The sequence below is a fragment of the Caretta caretta genome, chromosome 8, assembly GCF_965140235.1.
Source record: "Caretta caretta isolate rCarCar2 chromosome 8, rCarCar1.hap1, whole genome shotgun sequence".
In the NCBI taxonomy this organism is placed as follows: domain Eukaryota; kingdom Metazoa; phylum Chordata; order Testudines; family Cheloniidae; genus Caretta; species Caretta caretta.
In genome coordinates this window covers 9,010,128-9,032,130 of record NC_134213.1, presented here as the reverse complement: position 1 = coordinate 9,032,130, position 22,003 = coordinate 9,010,128, and the positions used below count along the sequence as shown (strand labels likewise).

General features: G+C 43.6%; 1 protein-coding gene across 5 annotated transcripts in view; it reads right to left on the bottom strand.

Moving 5' to 3' along the window:
- The window catches only part of RASGEF1C (RasGEF domain family member 1C), a 118,053-nt gene that overhangs the window by 51,213 nt on the left and 44,837 nt on the right, over positions 1-22,003 (bottom strand). For 3 of the 5 annotated variants that reach the window (XM_048861794.2, XM_075131265.1, XM_048861793.2), the window contains exons 2-4: positions 15,683-15,789; positions 3,391-3,573; positions 1,343-1,465 (exon numbers count right to left, since the gene is read on the bottom strand). In XM_048861794.2, coding sequence (XP_048717751.1) covers positions 1,343-1,465; positions 3,391-3,567 — 300 coding nt within the window. In that variant the 5' untranslated portion in view covers positions 3,568-3,573; positions 15,683-15,789. The remainder of the gene's footprint in view (positions 1-1,342; positions 1,466-3,390; positions 3,574-15,682; positions 15,790-22,003) is intronic. The other 2 variants (XM_048861798.2, XM_075131266.1) reach the window with 1 other exon arrangement.

The following is a 22,003-nucleotide window of genomic DNA, read 5'->3' as shown; positions in this document are numbered from 1 at the left end:
ATGATACTTCCTCTCTTTTCTTACAAGCTCTGATGAGATGTGGAATACTTAACAATGCTCACATTGAAATGACCATAAGTGGCACCCGGGTTAGCACCCATGTAAATGAGTACAGCACTTCACACCTCAGAGCCATTGTTTCAGACTTTGCAAACACAAGCAGATATTTCTATTGCGCACATAAGCAGCAATTTTCATGTGCAAGTCAGGCACTTGGAGAGGTGACTGCTTTTACACATGCAATCAGCAGCCTGTGCAAAAGTGGGTGCACAGATTTGGAGGGTGGGGATGAGTATCGGGGCCATAATGTAACAAAGTGTTCTCAGGTTAATGGTTTCATGCAGTTGCATAAATCTTGAGCCAATGCAGAGATTACCAGTTTGAAAGCAAGAGATGATGATCCTGCCAATAATTTTTATCATTCTGGTATTTCAATAACAATAGTATCAAATGACTGATGCACAATCTTCTCTGCTCCACCAGGTCTGACATCAACCAACGTGCCATCTGGGACAAAACACACATCCGATGTACTGGGTAACTCCTCATTGACACGCTCATGAAAGTTGTGATGGAATCTGGCACTGGATGAGTTAATCTTCTCAATTCCAACCTCCTCATAGGCACTGCCAGAGGACGAGTGTATATGGTTACATACCATATCAGAATCTGCTACAATTCTCTGGCACAACAGGATGAGCTAAGATGCAAGAACAGCTTGGATTTTGTCAGCTTGTCACAACCTTACTATTACTTAAACATGGTTCCTAGTGTGCTAGATATAGCCAGCTGTAAGAATGATCTGTCAGAACAGAGACCGGAAGGTTAATGGGTAGTTGCATGCTATTATTTGGAGATCACAGTGGCAGGTAAGCCTGAAAGGAATTGTTACATACTGTACCAGAAGCAAGAAAGCAAAAGGCCAGACGTATTAAGTAAAAACGGGAAAGACAATGGTTTGCTGACATGGGCAATTGACAGCGTGCAGTTTAAATCCTACCTCCTTGCATCCTGTAGGCTTGATCAGAGCCTTAAAGAAGTAAGAAGGGAGATCACCTGGGAAGTCTGAGATGGGGTGGGGGAGGGGAAGGGAGGTTAGAAGACTATTTGGAGGGACTAGCGCCTGGAGCTCTGCTCTTGGTTATTGATGGTATTAATAGGATGCCACTATGTCAGGTTCTCAGGAACAACAATAACCCATATGGGACTGGTAACATTCAAACAGGGAGGAGACAGGAGGACAGATGCATTAAGGACAAAATCAGCAGCGTTTTCCATCAGCCCTAGAGCTCTCTGCTCTTTGCAAATGTCACAAACCTTCCCGTGGTAGAACTGAACTAACCTTATCCAGCACCGGGTCGTCCAGTCGCTGCTGCTCAATGCACTTGTGACAAACTCGGGACAAAAGTTCATGAGGTTCAATGAAGAGTCTTGAACTCAGCAGGAATGTAAAGATATAGGCCTTCTGGGGAAATGAAACAGTCAGTCCTACTTTAAGACAGCTGTACAGTGTGTAAGATTTACCAGAAAATATCTTGAAATCCATATTTAGATTTTCTCCTTGTCACCAGACAGAGATGTTGCTGATTCCTCAGGTTACAAGTATGCAGTCACTAGAGTCCACTCTCTGCCTTGAGTTTATGTATATTTGCATACATAAAGAAGTTTAAACTGTACTTTCTAAACATCTCTTCCATTACACTGAAGGCAGTGGGATTGCACTGGTGCAAATGAGAAGAGCATATGTTTAAAAGATGCACAGATTTCTGACCTTGACAACAGACTTTATTACATCTCTCATAGCCCCATTATCATATATCTGAGCACCTCACAGTCTTGAGTGCCTTTATTCTCATGTCACCCCTGTGAGGTAGGGCAGTGCAATTATCCCCATTTTACAGATGGGAAACTGAGGCACAGAGACTAAGTGACTAATCCAGGGTCAGACAAGAAGCCTGTAGCAGAGCAGGGAAATGAACTCAGTTCTCCCAAGTCCCACACTAGCACCATAACCACTGGACCATCTTCCTCTCTTATGTCAGTCTTTACTCCTTGTGATTTAAACCCTTCTCCCAACAGCAGCGTGTGCTACCTCTATAACTCTCACTTCCAACTCTTGCCAGCCCAGGCACCCAAACTCATGGCAATGATCTGTCACTAGATCGCAGGGCTCGCCCTGCCAGCATTTGGTAAGATTTACTCTAGCAACTTTCCAGAATTGGTTTTAGAGGCCAAGCTGTAGGAATGTCATCAGCAGCCCTACGAGTCAGTATGGAGGGGCAGGTCTGTGAAGTATGCGGTTCAATTGTTTACAAATATATTTGTACTGTGAGTTTAAAGCATATGCATGAATCTCAAGTGAGAATCCTTAAAATATTGTGCAAAGTTGCTTTGGGTCCATAACCCCCAGGCGGCCTGGGTTACCATCCGGCAGCCCCACTAATGTTCCTGAACAGCTCATGAAATATTTCACATCATATTGGGACTACTAAAAACCCAACAACCGAATGTGTCCATGACCTAGTTTAATTGCTTTTCTCATTTTTCAGTTCATCTGTTTATGTTCAGGTGATCACAAACAGAGCAATTGCTAATGTAAGACACTGCCTGTACTGCACTGATAACTTTATAGCTCCGCAGAAGTCAGTCACACTCTATGATTCTTCATAATACAAGTCATCCCGCTGGGACACATTAGCACTGAAAAGTTTTCCAGACAAATTCTTCCCTCAATTCCTCTGGGGCTGTGAAAATCCACTGAAGTCAATCGACTGCATTAGTGCAAAAGAGGAGGATTTAGCTTCTTGGATTAGATTCTCAATGCATCAGTGGAGTTACTCTGGATTTACACTGGTGGAACCCAGATCAGGACAGTCATATGGGCCCTTGGGCCCAGAGACTGTAAGAACGTTGGGCACAATACATCCTAGGTGATTATTATGAATGGGCATGAACCGTGGCTCTATTTTCAGTAGGGGAATGCCTCTCACACACAGAAGCCTGGGCAATTTTAGCAATTGCTGAAGTTCTGCAAATTTACTGCCTGTTCTGGCTTAGAGCTGTTTTTTGCTTCAGTCTAGCACTAAACCCCTCCAGGATGCTCTTCTGTTTTGCCCCCATGCGCCAGCTCACTAATTCTTTAACACCAGAGCTTTACTTAAAAACATTGTCTTATTTAAAGCAACAGATCCCCAACCTGAAGCTCTCTCATGGAAACAATCACAAAGCTGTTCAACGGCATTTAAAACAATGCATCAATTTGCCAAGCTTTAATTGTAGGCCGCTTTAAATAAGCTCTCTTGATTCAAAACCCATGCATTTACAGTGTTGCATAAAGCGCTGCCCCAAGTCAACAAAATTAAACTGTTTACTATACTATGAATTGCTTACTTCAGGGTAGTAATCAGTTGTAGGTATAAGATGTTGGATCAAAGCATCAAGAGATGCGGAGGCAAGGTTTCCATCCTGGAAGATCAGTCCCCCTTGATCATCTTCTTTTGCTGAGTGCAGATGAGGACTGAAGCCACAGGGGGTGAACATACTGATAGAACTCAGGGTTTGGGGCATGCCTCCCTGAAACAGAGAGAGATTCGTGTCAGAGACCAGAGCGATCTGATCTACTCCCATAAACTCGAACAGCTTCCCTTTCCAATTAAAACTCCCCCAGCCATTAATGAGACCAAGGAGGGTTTCTGTTTACAAAACCAGCATGATTTCACGGCTGTGTGATATCCTTCACACGCAGCATTGCTTCTGCACCACATCTGCTTTCGGAAAGTTACTGCTTGAGCACAGAACACTCAGCTCCAGTTTTAGGAAGAGAAGACGGCGGCACCTGCCTAGGGCATCTGACTGAAGAGAGCGCCCAAACTACCTCGAGCCCCCCCAGCAGACAGTAGTGGAGAAAGTTTGCAGGAATTTGGTACACCATAGGCCCTTTAAAGAAGATCCTGTTCCCCTCCTGCTTTAGGCCCTGGAGATTCCCGTGCAGGAAGGGGGACGCTTGGGCTTGAAACCCAGGACCTCCCAGGAGACAGTTGGAGGCTGTAGGCTGGAATTTCCATGTCCCCTGGAGCAAGTGGCGGCTGGTTCTTCATGCCCGTGGAGCTATTGCTAACATGTGGAGTAGGAGAAAGGGGAGGGGTTTCACCTCTGGCTTGCTGGATAAGGGTCTTGGGGGAAAGGCTGACGATTCTGTGGTTCTCAGGAGATGAATGAGTGGATGCAGGGTGAGAGCGAACAGTGAGGAAGGAGCAGCACGTCAGGTGGAGAGAAGTACGGTAGGGATACTGTGAGAGGTGAGATGGAGACGGTGTTGGGAGGGGAGGCAGAGGAACAGAGTGTGGGAGCCGTAGAGGAAAAAAAGGAAGGAATACAAAAGGAAACAAAAGAAGGAAACATGGAAATAGAAGGAATAAGAGGAATGTGGGAAAGGACCAGAGAAGGCATTAGCATTATTTAGGCCAAGATTTTCAAAACTGGATGCCTGAAATTATGTTCCTAGGTCCACATTGAGCCACATAAGTGTCTTAATTTCAAAGGTACTCAGCACCCACGGGCTTTAACAACAGCTGCTGGGTGCTCAGCACATTTGAAAAGCAGGCAACTTATTTAGGGGTGTCAATGTGGACCTAAAAGCATAACTTCAGGCTTCCATTGTTGAAAATCCTGGCCTTTGTTCCGTTCCTATTCTCTGTGCCGGCTGGCACTCCAGGGGCGTCTCTCCCATTGAGATGTATGGAATGATTTGATTGTTTAGACTGTTGACCAATTGTTTAGTTTTTGAGTTGGTGCAAGCAACATGGTAGATTTTTCCATGTAGGCCTCCAACACACCTCTAAGCAACCCTGATGACACTGCCCAAGGTGTCACTCTAGCCAGAATGGAAGCAGTAACATCTAATTGTAAAAAGAGTGTAGATGTCTTTGTTAGTAAGTCTGCAATAGCCCTCCCATAGCAAATAATTGCTACTTTTTGTACACTCTTCAGACACTGTGTATTAAATAGGAAAAGACAGCCAAATCCCATCTGTTATTTCTAACACTCTGCATGTTACGTCTTGTTTCTATGGCAATAATCCCAAGAAAGATTACATGTGCGTACAGATCAAGAAATAAATCTCATGGATATGGACTATCTGGGCCAGGAATAAAAAAAAAGTTAAAAAGCTATACATTTATATGACACATTCTTGCGTCAATGCAAAATACAGAATTCGGGGTTATAATTAATGCAAAGCAATTCCTCACTGTCAGCACCATTTTTATTATCTAATAGAAATGTATTTGAACAGGATATTGCCTGAACTGTTGCATTGTTCCACAGCTAAATAAAAATGGCACGTGCAGTCGTTTTACTTCCTTCTTAAATATTGGTAAAGAATTAAGCTCCACTCCCTGTCCTGTTTTGGTGCTCCAATTAATGTTGCGTCTCATTCTGAAACACACTGGCATCCCCCTTTAGAAGATGGGCCACTGGAAGATAACAGCCTACCAACTGCTACTGCCTAATGCACTTGCTTTTAGCTCAAGCGGCAGAGGTCTGTGTTGCAGTGCTGAAGCCTCTGGGTTCAAATCCTGCTGATGATTCATGGGAGATGTTGCTACAATTGCTGCAGAGTTTGCATGGGATGAAGGATGACTGTACAAAAGACTAACAACTCTAGTGACAAAGTTCTGGCATAAAACTTCCTTATTCATGCTTGAGAAGGTCACTGTCAAGTTGACTTGAGGTTAGGGCACTGACTTAGCTGGTTTCACTGTTTTACAAAACTATACTGCTCTTTCCTTCCTTTTTTAATGTGAGCCTGAAGTATCACTTCGTTAGCAATATGGAAAAATGAGAACTTCCTTTACAATAAATCTCAGGCAGCATTTTTCTGTGCATTCTATCTAGTTTACGAGCGATGCTTTGGGTGACCTGTGCTGTCAGTCATAGTAATGAAGGAGACAAAGAGGAAAACGTTGATTGCAGTAAAAACAAAACAGAAAAGACATTTGTCTCATTCTACCTGCCATGATTTATATAAAGGGGCACATGTCTTGTCTCGAGGTGTTGCAATATTGTCCCGTTCCTGGAATGTTAAAGTGCAGCGAGCAGATATCAATGTGATAAGATTAGGGCTGTCAAACGATTAAAAAAATTAATCGCGATTAATCACACTGTTAAACAATTATAGAAAACCATATATTTAAATGTTTTTGGATGTTTTCTACATTTTCAAATATATTTATTTCAATTACAACATGGAATACAAAGTGTACAGTGCTCACTTTATTTTCTATTACAAATATTTGCGCTATAAAAGACAAAACTGTATTTTTCAATTCACCTAATACAAGTACTGTAGTGCAACCTCTTTGTCATGAAAGTTGAACTTACAAATGTAGAATTATGTACAAAAAATAATGGCACTCAAAAATAAAACAATGTAGGACTGAGTGGACTTGTAGGCTCTAAAGTCTTACATTGTTTTGTTTTTGAGTGCAGTTAGGTAGCAAAAAAAAAATCTACATTTGTAAGTTGCATTTTCATGATAAAGAGATTGCAAATATTTGTAATAATAAATAATAATATAAAGTAAGCAGTGTACAGTTTGTATTCTGGGTCGTAACTGAAATCAATATATTTGAAAATATAGGAAAACATCCAAAAATATGTAATAAATTTCAATTGGTATTCTATAGTTTAACAGTGCGATTAAAACGGCAAATTATTTTTTTAAATCATGATTAATTTTTTTTAGTTAATCGTGTGAGTTAACTGCAATTGATTGACAGCCCTCGATAAGATCAGTGCTTCCTTTTTAATTGAAGCAACTGCTAGTATCACAACAACCCAACCAACAATGTCTTTGCACAAAAATGCATGTTAGTCCACACAGCTTCTTCTATGGAGTTTGGATACACTCGGCTGCCCGTGGCAATAGCAACACTAGGGCCCTGTTTCAGGAAAGCATCCCTATTCAGCAAGGCACTTAAGCACGTGTTTAAATGCTTTAGTGAACTGAAACTCAACTATGGCAACCAGCACTTGGCCTTTCCTTTCAGTTCAGGGGGGGTTCTTCAGACCTGGAAAGTTCTACAATGAGACTTACTGAGAGACTGGAGCCTTAATGGTGGAAAAGCTGCTGCCAGGCAGTGGATCTGAAACCAGGTCCCACACTCCTCAGGCTGGAAGTGTTGCAATAGCAGCACGTAGAGCCTCTGGTGGGGATGATGAGGACAAAATACCTTACGTCTCTTGAGTGACCACCTTGGCTGCTGGGCTGTGGAGAGAGTATCCTTGGCAGGAGGTCTTGAGTAAGTGGGAGAAGTCCATACCCCAAAGAAAAAAGAATGAATCTGATACAGGCTTGCAGCACAAATACCACCATTCAAGCCACTTATGCATGGCATAAGTGGTAGATTTAAGGGAAGAGACGTTGAGCTATGTGCTTGTTTCTGATCTATTCCAAACGAGGAGGGAAAATGTGACGTTGGGGCTCTTTCCATCTTCCTCTTGATCACACAGAAACCTGCTGTAAAGAATATGCTCAGATGCCATAGCTCTGTGGTTAGAGAAAAACAAGGCTAGGGAGGAAGGATGGTCCAGTTGTTGGGTACCAGCTAAGACCTGGGAGATTTGGGCTCGATCCCCTGCTGTGCAACAGACTTTGTGGGAGACCCTGGGCAAGTCACTTAGCCTCTCTGTGCTTCAGTGCCCTACCTGTAAAATGGGGATAATAGCTTTGCCCTGTCTCACACAGGTATGGGGAGATTAAATCCATTCAAGATTGTGAAGCGCTTTGATGAGAAGCACTACATAAGGGTTAGGCGACATCACAGAATGTGGGACACAATAGGGAACATTCTCCAGTGCCCACAACTTGTGCCCTCATTTACACCACCGCCCAGGGAATGTAAATCAGAACAGTAGTACTTTGCAGAAGTATAAATGACCACACAAAGGCAGGAGGGGAGGGGGGCAATGGATAACCTGGCCCACTGCCACCTGTGTTAATCACAACAGCCCTAGATAGCCAGCCCTTTCCTTGCTTATTTTTATACACTTTACTACTAGGTATCTCAGTGACTCCCAGACACTGGGGAAACAACAGCATAAGCTGTGTCATGGTATGCTTCTTTAACTCTCTCCAGTGTTAGGGATAGGATGTATTCAAGGCTTCTGCAATAAGGAGATACCACAGCTCAGGCCATATCCTGTTCTAATACGCGAATATTAGAGAATAAAATGGAGCTTGCCAGAAGTAAAGAATTACACAGCATTTAACATAACACTGACTCCCGTATTTCCATTGTGGAAGAAATGTGGGACCATTTCTGTCTAATATTAATAACTAAACCATAGACTTTTAAATCACATACCTACTCTTCTCCTCTTTTTCCTGTCTCTCTCTCTCTCTATTCTTTTGACCTTCCTTTCATTAGATTCTCTAGTCTTGTACTGAATATTACATTATAATATTTCACTGTATTACATATATTAAAAAAATTAAGCTACCTCAACAGAAATAAGAGAATGATGTCAATATATTGATTTTTAGCTTTCTTTCTCCCCCACCCCATCCTAATCAGGACAACTCCATATTCCAATTCAGAGATTTTTATCCTGTGATCCTTTAAAAGTGGCACCTGATGATATCAAGTTACATATAAAAATTCTGCAATTTTTACATAAAAACGTGTACCAATGAGTTGTGCCCAATTAAGCATAAGCCAAGAAAGGCCTTAAGGATTTGAACCATTGAGCTAAAAGAGTAGAACCAAATTCCAACTGGTGCTGTGCAAAGACGCCTACTACAAATTCTGCATATGGCAGGAATGGGAACAGGAATTTCCCACCACAGTCTCGACTTCCCCAAAAGTCCAAGCAGAAGCCATGCAGCAAGCCTTCTGGGAGAGCAGCGGCAGTTTCAGACCAGCAACGTCTCTTGCACAGGTTATTCCTGCTCGTCTATGGGCGTTTTGTGTGCAGAGCCACCACAGACTGGAATGGTTGCCCCTATTAACCAGGGGGATCAAACAGCTTGCCCCGGGTAAGTATTTGGCAGAGCAGACAGTGGAGAACAGACTTTCTTGCTCATAGGCCTGTGCTTCAACTTGTTACACTTCCTAACCTCAGAAACAAGAGAAAGATAGTGGGCCGAATCTGCCTTTGTTTGTGCCTGTATTTTGTCCTTGCAGTCCAGGAAACTATCTGGCTTCCATTACCGCAGGTTCTTAGCACCTCCCCAAAAGATTATGGCTGGGAAGTATTTATAGGATTTACCTCACTTTACAGGTGGAAAATTCTGATGCTCTCAGCACTGTCACATAACTGCACTCATACTAACCCCGTTACCAGTGCACATACAGACCGTCTGTACTAAATGCAGGTTAACCTTGCCGAGATCATCATTAAAGGCTTTGTGTTAGAGCACGAGACTGAGAGGAACTTCACGCGTGCATCCGTTTTCTTAACAACCCTGCTAACAAGGGTACTAATGGTTATGAGCTTTTTATATTATGTGGACGCAAAGGGCCAGATTTTCAACAGACTTTAGGCAGTGCTTAAGCCGATTAGGCGCCTACCTCCTATCGATGTCAAATCGAACCTGATTGGGCACTTTTGAAAATCTCGGCACCTCTTGGTGCCTAAACACGTTTAAAAAATCTGTCCCCAAAAGCCCCAACCTCGGGAACGGAGCAGAGCTCAGATTAATGCAGAGGTTGCCAACCCTTTTCATAGCATTAGCCACTGTAAATAGCAAGAATGCCTCCCCTGCCATTGGCATTCTACACACAGTCCCAGAGCATTGTTCTAAGGGTCTGACACACTATGGTGCTGGCCAGAAACTGCCACTTGATTTCCTGGCATCAGTCACATGACCTAAGGCCAAATTCCAAAGGCAAATAAATACCCTGTCCATGTCCACTGACTCCAGTAGCTGCTGTTACAACAGTCCCTGTGGCAACGACAGCTATTGCTTACCTGGGAAAGTAACATGAGGGAAGCAGTTAATGTATTTCCAGCTGGCTTTGACATGTTAAGTGTTTTATCCTTTTATCAAAAAGTTAATCAGCAACATTAACTTTTGATCTTCATTTCATTTCCCCTTTTCAGCTGTCTCTCTCTTAGATGAAAACAAAGAGAGCCAGCCTCATGTGAGCAGCCATCTCTTACCGTGGACTGCACTTTGGGAAGAACTGAGTTAAAGGGTTTTCTCTCTTGTAAGAGCATCACGGGCTGAAAGATGGAATCTTCTGCACCAGCTGGCCAGGCTGGCTGTGCTTCTCTGTACATGGGGTTTAACCCAGTGGATTCATGAAGCGCATAGATCTGCTACGGAGATCTCTGTGCACTGCAGAGACCCCTGTGCAACCTCACCATAAATCTTTTTCCATCTATTTTATTATTATTTGTATTACACTAACACCTAGATCAGGTGCTAGGTGATGTACAGACACACTGTAAGGGACTATACCTGCCCCAAAGAGATCATAGGCCAAATAGACAAGACAAAGAGTGGGATAGGAAATAGGCACAAAGCAACTATGCCACAGATAGGAAAAGACTAAGTCTTCTGACTGCCAGTCCAGGGCCCTATTTATGAGGCCACAGTATCTCTCTAGGGACCGAGTTACATTTGAGATCAGTGCATGAGTGGCTTGGAGAAGGCCTTCTCCATCATTGCTTTTGTCTGCATGAACTTTGGTTTAGCATTCTACGTTTGAACTAGGTGGAAACAATTTTGATGCCGAATCCGGCATGTCACTTAGGCATATGTTGTCAAAAACTTCCATTACTTTTAACTCTGCAGACAGTTTCAAGGCGAAAACCTGTGCCAGGATTTTTACGCCGTTGAGAAATGCGTTTCTTGGCATGAAGATTCCTCCTCACCCCTGGCTGAAGGAGAAACATCTTTAGAAAGCAGCCCAAGCTAGTTTTGACTGGATAAATGTGCCTATTTCAGAGAAGCCGCATTGAGGGCCTGTAGGTATCAGATGAATACACCGGTATTTTCATCCTGGATTTATAGTCACTTTCTCTCCAATGCCTCACAACTGTTGGGGATTAGCTTGATGTTTATTGTGAGGGCCTATCACAAACATTAGAAAAATCTGCTACACTACTAATCTCCTGTTATGCCGAGAAGCAGCAGGGGACTCCATGGGGCTGGTGTTTGCCTGTACAGGAGGGTTGGAATAAAGCTGCTTTTGCTTTTCCCACTGATAGCTAAGCTAAAATTTGTTAAAGCTTTAGCTCATCTTGACAGCGTTCAAACCTTCTGTATCTTCCTGTAACTTGTATTGCCATCTTGCCGGCCTCCTTCCATAAAAATACAACTTACTCTTCTCCAGCAGTAGATTTCTGGCTACCATTGCTTCTCTCAATAAAACCTGCTCTTGTCCAAAGCCCGATATGAGTCACTGCAGAGTGCAAAACAGCCGCTGTTTACTCGTGTGGTCACTGCCCTGACACCATCAATTTGTTAAGTATTTTTGGAATACGAAAGGCATGGTGTGAAAACAACATGCTAGCTGATCTCTTTTTCACTAATGCGCATTCATTAACCTCTCACTGAGTCAGGGTATACGTCTGCATTGTCTCGGCAAAGTTAAAATAAGCACGTCTCGATGTCATAATGTCGAATGTGAGCTGTGGGAGCCAAAGATTTTTGTTTTTAATAAAAGCAATGGTTTTAGAACATGGTGGTACATTTAGATTTTCTAACACAGTCTTTCCTCAGGTAAATTCTCGATGGGAACAGGGGTTTGTTTGCATAAGGACTGAGTGAAAGCTAAGAAAGGACCTCAGGATTTGGCCAAAGTTACTGAATCATATCATATAGTTGCATGCAGTAGATATCCATACCGGGAGGGTCTTTCTTATTAAAGAGATGAGAAAAAATGGAAAAATTCTGCTTCAGGTCTCGATGTCAACGACAAAGTTCAGCAAAACTCCAGCCCTCAGATGCACCTTCCAATTCCTCGTCCTCAGAGCCTGCTTCTCCAGGGGCCAAAGCTTCGCACTGGTGCCATGCTGTGGTCACGTTTCCTTCTCAATGCATACATCATGTCACTTGCAATGCACCTGACATTTCAATATAGTGTGTCTGCCAGACAAGACTTAGGCCTGGTCTATACCTAAAAATTAGATTAGGCCTAGCTGCATCACTCAGGGCTGTAAAAAATTCCACATCCTATGCAAGGCCCACTACCCCACACTGTAGATGCAGCTAGGTTGGTGGCGAGGTGGATTAACTACATTGACAGAAAACCCCTTCCACTGCTGTAGGAAGCGTTTATGCTATGGCACTAGAGCAGCATATCTGTACCACCCGTAGGTGTGCCACTGTAGTGTAGACACACTCTTAGTATCAGGGTTGGGCACAGTAGACTAATGGGGCAGTTTCAGGCAGGATCAGGTCTCCGTGTTAACACAGATCCAGATAATGGAAGTGGAAGGATGTAGCAGCATGTGTGTTCTGGAGAAATTCATCATCTGGCAAAACACTGAATGTGAAATAAAGGAGTAATAGAATCACAGACGATTAAGGTTGGAAGAGACCTCAGGAGGTCATCTAGTCCAACCTCCTGCTCAAAGCAGGACCAACACCAGCTAAATCATCTCAGCCAGGGCTTTGTCATGCCAGGCCTAAAAACCTCCAAGGATGGAGATTCCACCACCTCTCTAGGTAACCCATTCCAGTGCTTCACCACCCTCCTAGTGAAATAGTTTTTCCTAATAGCCAGCCTAGACCTCCCCCACTGCAACTTGAGACCATTGCTCCTTGTCTGTCATTTGCCACCACTGAGAACAGCCGAGCTCCATCCTCTTTGGAACCCCCCTTCAGGTAGTTTAAGGCTGCTATCAAATCCCCAACTCACTCTTCTCTTCTGCAGACTAAATAAGCCCAGTTCCCTCAGCCTTCCCTCGTAAGTCACGTGTCCCAGCCCTCTGATCATTTTCGTTGCTCTCTGCAGGACTCTCTCCAATTTGTCCACATCCCTTCTGTAGTGGGGGCCCCAAAACTGGATGCAATACTCCAGATGAGGCCTCACCAGTGCCGAATAGAGGGGAATAATCACTTCCCTCGATCTGCTGGCAATGCTCCTACTAATACAGCCCAATATACCATTAGCCTTCTTGGCAACAGGGGCACACTGCTGACTTATATCCAGCTTCTCATCCACTGTAATCCCCAGGTCCTTTTCTGCAGAACTGCTGCTTAGCTAGTCGGTCCCCAGCCTGTAGCAGTGCACAGGATTCTTCCATCCTAAGTGCAGCACTCTGCACTTGTCCTTGTTGAACCTCATCAGATTTGTTTTGAACCAATCCTCCAATTTCGCTAGGTCACTCTGGACCCTATCCCTACCCTCCAGCGTATCTACCTCTCCCGCCAGCTTAGTGTCATCCGCGAACTTGCTGAAGGTACAATTCATCCCATCATCTAGATCATTAATAAAGATGTTGAACAAAACCAGCCCCAGGACTGACCCCTGGGGCACTCCACTTGATACCAGCTGCCAACTAGACATCGAGCCGTTGATCGCTACCCATTGTGACAGACAATCTCGCCAGCTTTCTATCCAATTTATAGTCCATTCATCCAATCCATACTCTTTTAACTTGCTGGCAAGAATACTGTCGGAGACCGTACCAAAAGCTTTGCTAAAGTCAAGATATATCACGTCCACCACTTTCCCCATATTCACAGAGCCAGTTATCTCATCATAGAAGGCAATCAGGTTGGTCAGGCATGACTTGCCCTTGGTGAATCCATGTTGACTGTTCCTGATCACCTTCCTCTCCTCCAAGTGCTTCAAAATGGATTCCTTGAGGACCTGCTCCATGATTTTCCAGGGACTGAGGTCTGGCTGACCGGTCTGTAGTTCCCCAGGTTCTCCTTCTTCCCTTTTTAAAAGATGGGCACTATATTTGCCTTTTTCCAATTGTTCAGGACCTCCCCTGATTGCCACGAGTTTTCAAAGATAATGGCCAATGGCTCTACAACTGCAATCACATCAGCCTGTTGAGGAACAGATTAAGAGAGAGGAATGGAAGAATTATGACCTTGAGGTTGACACACTGGGCTGTGATTCAGAAGATTTGGGCTCCACTTCTGAGATCTCCCACAGATTTCCTTTGTTAAGTGACTTGAGCAAGTCACAAACTCTCCATGCTTCAGCTCCCCATCTGAAAAGTGAGGATAACAACACTACCTTTCTCCTACTTTGTCTATTGTAAACTCTTCAGGTCAAGGACTGCATCTCGCTCTGGGTTTCAACAGCACCTACCACAATGGAGCCTGACCTCAGCTCTGGTCGCTAGTCGCTATCATAGTACAAGTAATGAATAACAACAGTACATCCACTGGGACCCATAATACGCAAGGCTGGTTTCTTGTACGCACATTTTTCACACTAGTTTCATGCATTTTTAAGCTATTCATCTTAGCAGAGAAAGACAGTTTAGAAAGAGAATCCTGATCCCTCTTCTTTTTTGCCAGGAGGGGAGCTGAAGAAGGGGGAAAAGATCAGCGGTGTTTCAGAAACGTGAAGGAAAAAGTCATATTGTACGAACTGTTTCAGCTTGCGAAGGCTGTGGTTATAAATGGCTTCTCAGCAAGCAGGGGTGGTGTTAAGAACATTATTATGTATTTGATGCTGATGTAATTAGGAAGCTGGTGGCAGATGTTGCTTCCTTTTCACCAAGCTATAAAACATTCAATTTACAGACCGTGATGCAGTAAAATGGCACAAAATTCAACCTGTCAATCTGAATAATGTTGGGAATGATTAAGTGAGCAATATACTGAAACTATACAATTTACGAATGCACAGGAATCACAAGGGATGAGTGTGGGGCAAACCACAGAGGGGAAACTGACATTCTGGTCTATTCTTCCCTTACTGTGACCCCCTAATTAATACTCATACACCATAAAGAACAGCAGCTGCATATCAGTCTTCCCAGCCCAGCTTCAATATGAGGGAGTCAGGGTTTGACCCAAGGTCCACAGACGTCATTCTAATGACTTCATTGGGTTATCTCTGGTCCTCTGGATAGTGCTAATGTAAAATACAGAGGGGTTTTGCTCCCTGATATGTGCACATCACTGCATCTGAAGTCAGTCAATAGGAGATGTATGCTTACATGTCTTCCAGCAGTATTTGTTCCATCACTGCAGTAAAATGACAATGATCATAGTTGTCGCTGTGTTACAGGTTTACAAGAAATATTTTGCCATCAAAATATTACACTGAAAAACCAACGACTCCTACCAATTATCTAAAAATCTGCTGATAAGTGTGCTACTGAAAGAAGCCAAATTTATAGATGACGGTGAGGCACTAAATCAATTACCAGTACATTGCTTGCAAGAGCAAGGTCACCTTACTGGGGGAATGTTCCTGTTTACGCTCATATCTGTAAATTTTGTTTGATAGGGAAAAATGAAACACTGATTAGCATGAATTTGGTAGCTAGTCTGAAGCAGAATGTAAATCAGAAATCGGAAGATTTACGGCCTATTAAATTGAACTCCAATCAAAATCCCATCCAGGCAACAGTTCCCCAAGGGCTTCCATTTGTTAACATCACTTTTTTTTTTTTTTTAATAACTTTCTTTTTCATGTATCAGCAGCAGTAATAAAAGCCCTTTGGTATCAAGCAGAGCAGAAAACACATTATTTACCTTAAAATGCCGTCACTGCTTGGAACCATAATGAACTAGAGCCATCAAGTGCAACACTGAGAAAACACTCAGGTATGAATCCATAGATGCCAAACTTCTCTCTTAATCTGGAAAGAAATTCTGTTCTCATTAAACTGATTTAAGTCTGGAGTATTTCCATTGAATGCAGTGAAGTTACTGGAGATCAACATTGGTGTGAGACCAGAATCTAACCCCGATGTCTATACATTTTAGTTCCTATGCTACTCATGCCGGCTAGACGGTCTCAACCATAACGCCGCCTGTTTAAGGAACACAGGATGGGGCTCCGCTGTATATCTGTAGCCAATTATTATTAGAATGATAGAAATACCGAAAAGGATGCATAAACTCCAGGTGCTCTTGACATAGCTTTAAAATACATTCTAAGTGAAGCAGTACACGTCAAGATAACCCACCACCTGTAGCGAGCGGGGCAACTAAAGACGTTAATTCACCATTCTTTACCCGTACAATCTCTCTCCCCCACCCGTTTTCAAACACCTGGCAAATAATCATGGGCAATAAACGAACTGTCCTGGGTGTGTATATAAAACGATGACATTTTTTGTTTTGTTTTAAGGACATTGAAAATTAAAGCATAAAAATGGGAGAAACGTGAGAGCCCTTGAAAAAATGGAAGAATTTTTACTTACGATTCGGCAAGCACTAACAGTGCACTCAGAACGCTACAAACCACAAAACCCTGGGCCCTGGTCCAAGGCATTTACAAACTACACACCTGATCCAAAGACCACTGCAGTGAATGGCAGTCATTTGGTTGACTTCAGCGGGCTAGAAAAGACTGCACTGAGAAAGGTGATCACTTAGGCCAGATCTACACTATAAACTTACACCCACACCCCTGAGTGACAGAGTTATGCCAGCCTAACCCCCAGTGTAGACAGCGCGGTGTTGGTGAGAGAGCTTCTCCCGTCGACATAGCTACTGCCTCTTGCAGAGGTGGATTAATGGGAGGAGCTCTCCTCTCAGCGTAGTAGCGTCTTCACTGAAGCGCTAGAGCAACACAAGTGCAGCTGTTCTAAGTGGAGACATGCCCTTAGATTCCTTTATGTGGACAGGAACGCTGGTGACGTTATATCGATCTGGGCTGGCCGTTATATGGATCATGGAAGAGAGGGGGTTTTAAGAAGGATTTAAAGAGATTTTAATGATGATTTAAAAGCTCTAAATTAAAATTGTTTTGGGACTTGTACAATGATACCTGCTTGGCATGCAGCATTCTCCTAATTGTTCTTAAATTAAGAAATCCAACTTTAGAATTTTGATATACTAAATAAATGTATATGATGCACCTACCTTCTGCAGCTTCCGTCACACACAGGAAGCCATTGAATTAACTTCTGTGATTACGTTTCACCATTACATACCCCGCAACCCCTATTACTGAGTCAAAATGAATTACAAAGATATAAGAGGAACTGATTTACTGATTGTTTTAAAGGCAGTGTCTTTTAGCATTATTATTTTAACATTTGAAGTCTGAGTCTGCATTACTGCACTTTTAATCCACAGCTAGCCAAAAGACTGAAAATGTGTCTCCGAATCTTAAGAACACCCTGTAGCTCACGAAAGCTTATGCTCAAATAAATTGGTTAGTCTCTAAGGTGCCACAAGTACTCCTTTTCTTTTTGCGAATACAGACTAACACGGCTGCTACTCTGAAAAATGAAAGAAATGTTTCAGATCACGTCTGAGGACATATCCCTGACCCCAGCGAGAAAAGTGATCATTTAACAACCCATTTTCTCTTTGAAATGGATATTACTTTGATAGTGGGAGCTGTCCCTCCCGGCCCCCCAGTTCCTCCCTTCCATTCAAAGCCTGGTTTCGACCTTTGCAGTAAGTTTCTTCTGTTCTTGTTTAGGTTGCTTTTGACACCTTGGTGTTTGCCTTCGACTACTGGGGCCTGATTCTCTACTGCCTTCCATCTTGTCTGGAGTATAAAATGGCACCAAATCAGAGCAGCCACCAAATCAGCAATCTCCACAATGTGAAAATTGCACCTCCAAGCAGTGTACAGTCAGGATGTGTCTACACAGCAATAGCTGCACATGGGGCTAGCCCAGCCGAGCTAGCTTGAACCCAGCGAGTGCAGGTAAAGCAGCACTTCAGACAGTGCAGCACAGGCTTCGGCACGGTGGGGGTGGGGCGGGTGTCCAGCATGGGCCCCGAGTACATACTTGGCTTGCTAGCCTGCGCTGAAGCCCACACTGCTCTGTGCTAGCTGGATTCAAGCTTTCGACATACCCTCTGGCCCCTAGTCTCAGTTACACCAATGGAAATCGGGGGGTAACTTTACTGAAATCAATGGAAAGTCACACTGGTATAACAGTGCTATGGCTGAAATCAGAATCAGGCCCCTTGATGCTACAATGCTGTCAGCCTTGTACCCGTGCAGATGCCTCTCTTTCCGTCTGAAAGAAGGCCAGCTCCACTTGATGCTTACAGAATTACAGCTGAAAACCCATAAATGAAACAGAAACGCAGTGCGAGGTCCACTCTCACGTCAGCTCAGATAAACAGGCCCCAACAAGTATAAAAGTCTTCCGCACCAAGCAAAGCAATTCCACTATTTATGCAGAGGGGAAAAAAGAAAGCTGTATATCAACAGATAATTACAAGCACAGCTGTATCTGTCCCTGCTGATTACTTGCAGCTAGGTTTGAAGATTCTGTCATCACGCAGCAGGTTGCTCCGAAAGCTGCATGTCACAACACTTCAATCACAGTTCTTTCATTTATTAGCACCTACTGTTACCGGTCTCCTAGTCGAAAATCTTAACATGCATTTGTAAATTGGTCTCTGGAGTCTGTCAGAGAGATTTAAAAAGCAATAAATCATATTACAGATATATACACACACACCCCCACATATATATTATATGTGTATATACACACATATATATATATACACACACACACACAGACCCACACAAAATATGTACATAAATAACTGACTGTAAAGATTATTTATAACTAATTACCCCAGGAAGAACCAAATCCTACAGCCCACATACATCAGTAATCACTGAACAGCAGCACCAGCACGGCTAGGTACAGTATGTCTGGTAATTAAATATTCATGGTAAATAGGCCCAATGGCCTGTGATGGGATATTAGATGGGGTGGGATCTGAGTTACCCAGGAAAGAATTTTCTGTAGTATCTGGCTGATGAATCTTGCCCATATGCTCAGGGTTCAGCTGATCGCCATATTTGGGGTCGGGAAGGAATTTTCCTCCAGGGCAGATTGGAAGAGGCCCTGGGGGGTTTTCGCCTTCCTCTGTAGCATGGGGCACGGGTCACTTGCTGGAGGATTCTCTGCTCCTTGAAGTCTTTAAACCACGATTTGAGGACTTCAATAGCACAGACATAGGTGAGAGGTGTTTTGCAGGAGTGGTGGGTGAAATTCTGTGGCCTGCGCTGTGAAGGAGGTCAGACTAGATGATCATAATGGTCCCTTCTGACCTAAATATCTATGAATCTATGTCAATTTTTCACTATTGTTAAGTATACCATATTGCAATTCATATCTGAGCAGTTACCTGATTAGCACGGAAATCCTACAGATTTTGATTTTTTTAAGAATCCCTGGGTTCGATGCATCCCTTAGATTTATAGTCCCTGGAAAATAAGCGGTCCCCACTGCCCTTGTATGTACAGATGCAGATTAAATACTATAAACAATAGCATTTAGCACTCATCATTGATTTTCATCTGTGACTCTCCAAGAGCTTTACAAAGAATTTTAGAGATGGAAGAACAGAGAGGCTAAGAGACCTGCTCAAGTTCACATGAGCAAGTCAGTGGAACAGAACCCAAATATGCTGACTCTGGAACCAAGGCCCTAGCTCCAGGAACACACTGGGCATGTCTATACTGCAACAAAAGACCCGCAGCAGGCCCGGGTCAGCTTATTTGGGTTTGTGGGGCTCAGGCTGGGGGGCTATAAAACTGCAGTGTTGACAATCTGGCTTGGGCTTGATCCTGGGCTCTGGGACCTCGTGATGGGAGAGGGACACAGAGCCTGGGCTCCAGCTTTAGCCCAAACGTCTACACTGCAATTTCATATACGTGCAGTCTGAACCGCATGAGCCTGAGTCAGCTGATCCAGGCCAGCTTCAGCTGTGCCGGGGGTCTTTTATCACAGAGTAGACCAGGAATCGGCAACCTTTGGCACGTGGCCCATCAGGGAAATCCGCTGGCGGGCCAGGACGGTTTGTTTACCTGCTGCGTCCACAGGTTCCGCCGATTGCAGCTCCCACTGGCCGCGGTTCACTGTTCCAGGCCAATGGGGGCTGCAAAACGGTGTGGGCCAAGGGATGTGCTGGCTGCCGCTTCCCGCTGATCCCCGGGGTAGACGTACCCTAAGGGCCAAATTCTGACCTCCACCAATGCAAGAGTGACAGTGCAAAGGGGCTGTGTCAGTGTAACCAACAACAGAATTTGGCCTTAAATACAGATTCCTGTTCACGAGGATAAGAACTTATTTTCTCTTCTCATTCCCCAGAGCATTCCAAATCAGAGAGAAGGTTCCTCTTCTATATGGATGTAGGCATAGTCTGTAACAAAAACTCGCTCTCAAGCTTCTGGTCTTACATACCCTTCCAGAGCACCATCTGCACCTGTTCTCAGTGCAGCCACCTGTTATTATGGCATGCTTCCATCCAGCAGGGTAGAAATGCAGGCTCTTAATGAGCTAGCTAACCCATTGCTATTCTAAGGAACAGCTAGCAAGAGATGATAAAGCAGCAACGTAGTCGGTAACCAGCCTGGAGTTTAAATGTATTAACTCTGTAATATGCTCAGCCCATGCAAGTTAAATGATCTTTCGGTCAGCTAAGCAGCCTTCTATTTTCACAGGCTAGATTAAGTATACAAAGAGACTTGGCTGGCATTTAAAATAATGCAGCAAGTTTATAGCTGAATAATAAACCTCCTCTCATTCCCGGAAGTCTCAATTGTAGCCCCAAACAATGACTCCTTTCTCTACTGCAGCTCCATAATTAAGGATCTATGACTCATTGGAAATGGGCCCAGTGTCAAAGCAACATAAGCCTGACTTCTTTGAGCGTTGGGGATGTTCAGATCTGCATTTGGGGCAGATTTTCCCCATTGGGTGCAGCAGGATGAGGGTGCAGTGAGGAAGTCTGCTCCGGCTCCCTGAGTTTTTGCACCAGTGCTGATGCAGGTTAGACTGCTGGCTTGTGGTAGGTGCTTGTGGTCCCCATGGAGTTCACTTTTAAAAAGTGACAGTTAGAGAATTGGTCTTTAGTGCAAACAAACTGGATGGGCCACTTTTCCGTGATCATCACTAGAAGTCTGTCATCAAAAGGGACTGCCAGTATCAGTTCTTTGCTTATTATCAGGACACAATCTACATGAAATTATGGCTTTGCTATTAGCAACTTTGGTCTCTTAGGAACATAGGCATTGCCAGACTGGATCAGAACTGTGGGTCATCTAGGCCAGTATCTTGTCTCTGACAGAGCCAGTACCAGATGTTTCAAAGGAAGATGTCAGAACACCACAGTAGGCAGATGAGAGATGAATCTGCCTCCCACACAGGTCTCTAATAGTTTGAGACTTGCTTATGAAGCATGAGGTTTAATAATCCTTCCAAAATGTTTATTGTCATCAGGTATGATAGATTTCAGAGTAACAGCCATGTTAGTCTGTATTCACAAAAAGAAAAGGAGTACTTGTGGCACCTTAGAGACTAACCAATTTATTTGAGCATGAGCTTTCGTGAGCTACAGCTCACTTCATCGGATGCATACTGTGGAAACTGCCTATTTCATCCGATGAAGTGAGCTGTAGCTCACGAAAGCTTATGTTCAAATAAATTGGTTAGTCTCTAAGGTGCCACAAGTACTCCTTTTCTTTTCAGGTATGATAGAGAATTCTGGATATTCTTGATATCCATATAAAAATCAAAATCTTTGTAATCTGACCAGCACCAGCCCTTTTAGATGAAATCCCGTGAGCCTCGTGAAAGCGAAGTGATAGGAGGAACTGAGTTCAAAAATAAGGGGACAAATCCCTCATTGGTATAACTCCACTGACTTCAGTGGCATTAAAATCAGGGATGAATTTGGCCCTAGATATGCACAGGATGAATTAAATCTTGAACTGTAATTGCTGACCGCCTAACTCTTCAGCCGTCAAGATGTGGTTTACAAAGCCAATTTCCAGAGGATCAGACTGCATGAGCATACTGCAAAGATTTTTCCCACCTAATCCACATTAATTCGATTCTCTTTTGAAGTGCTCTTTAAATG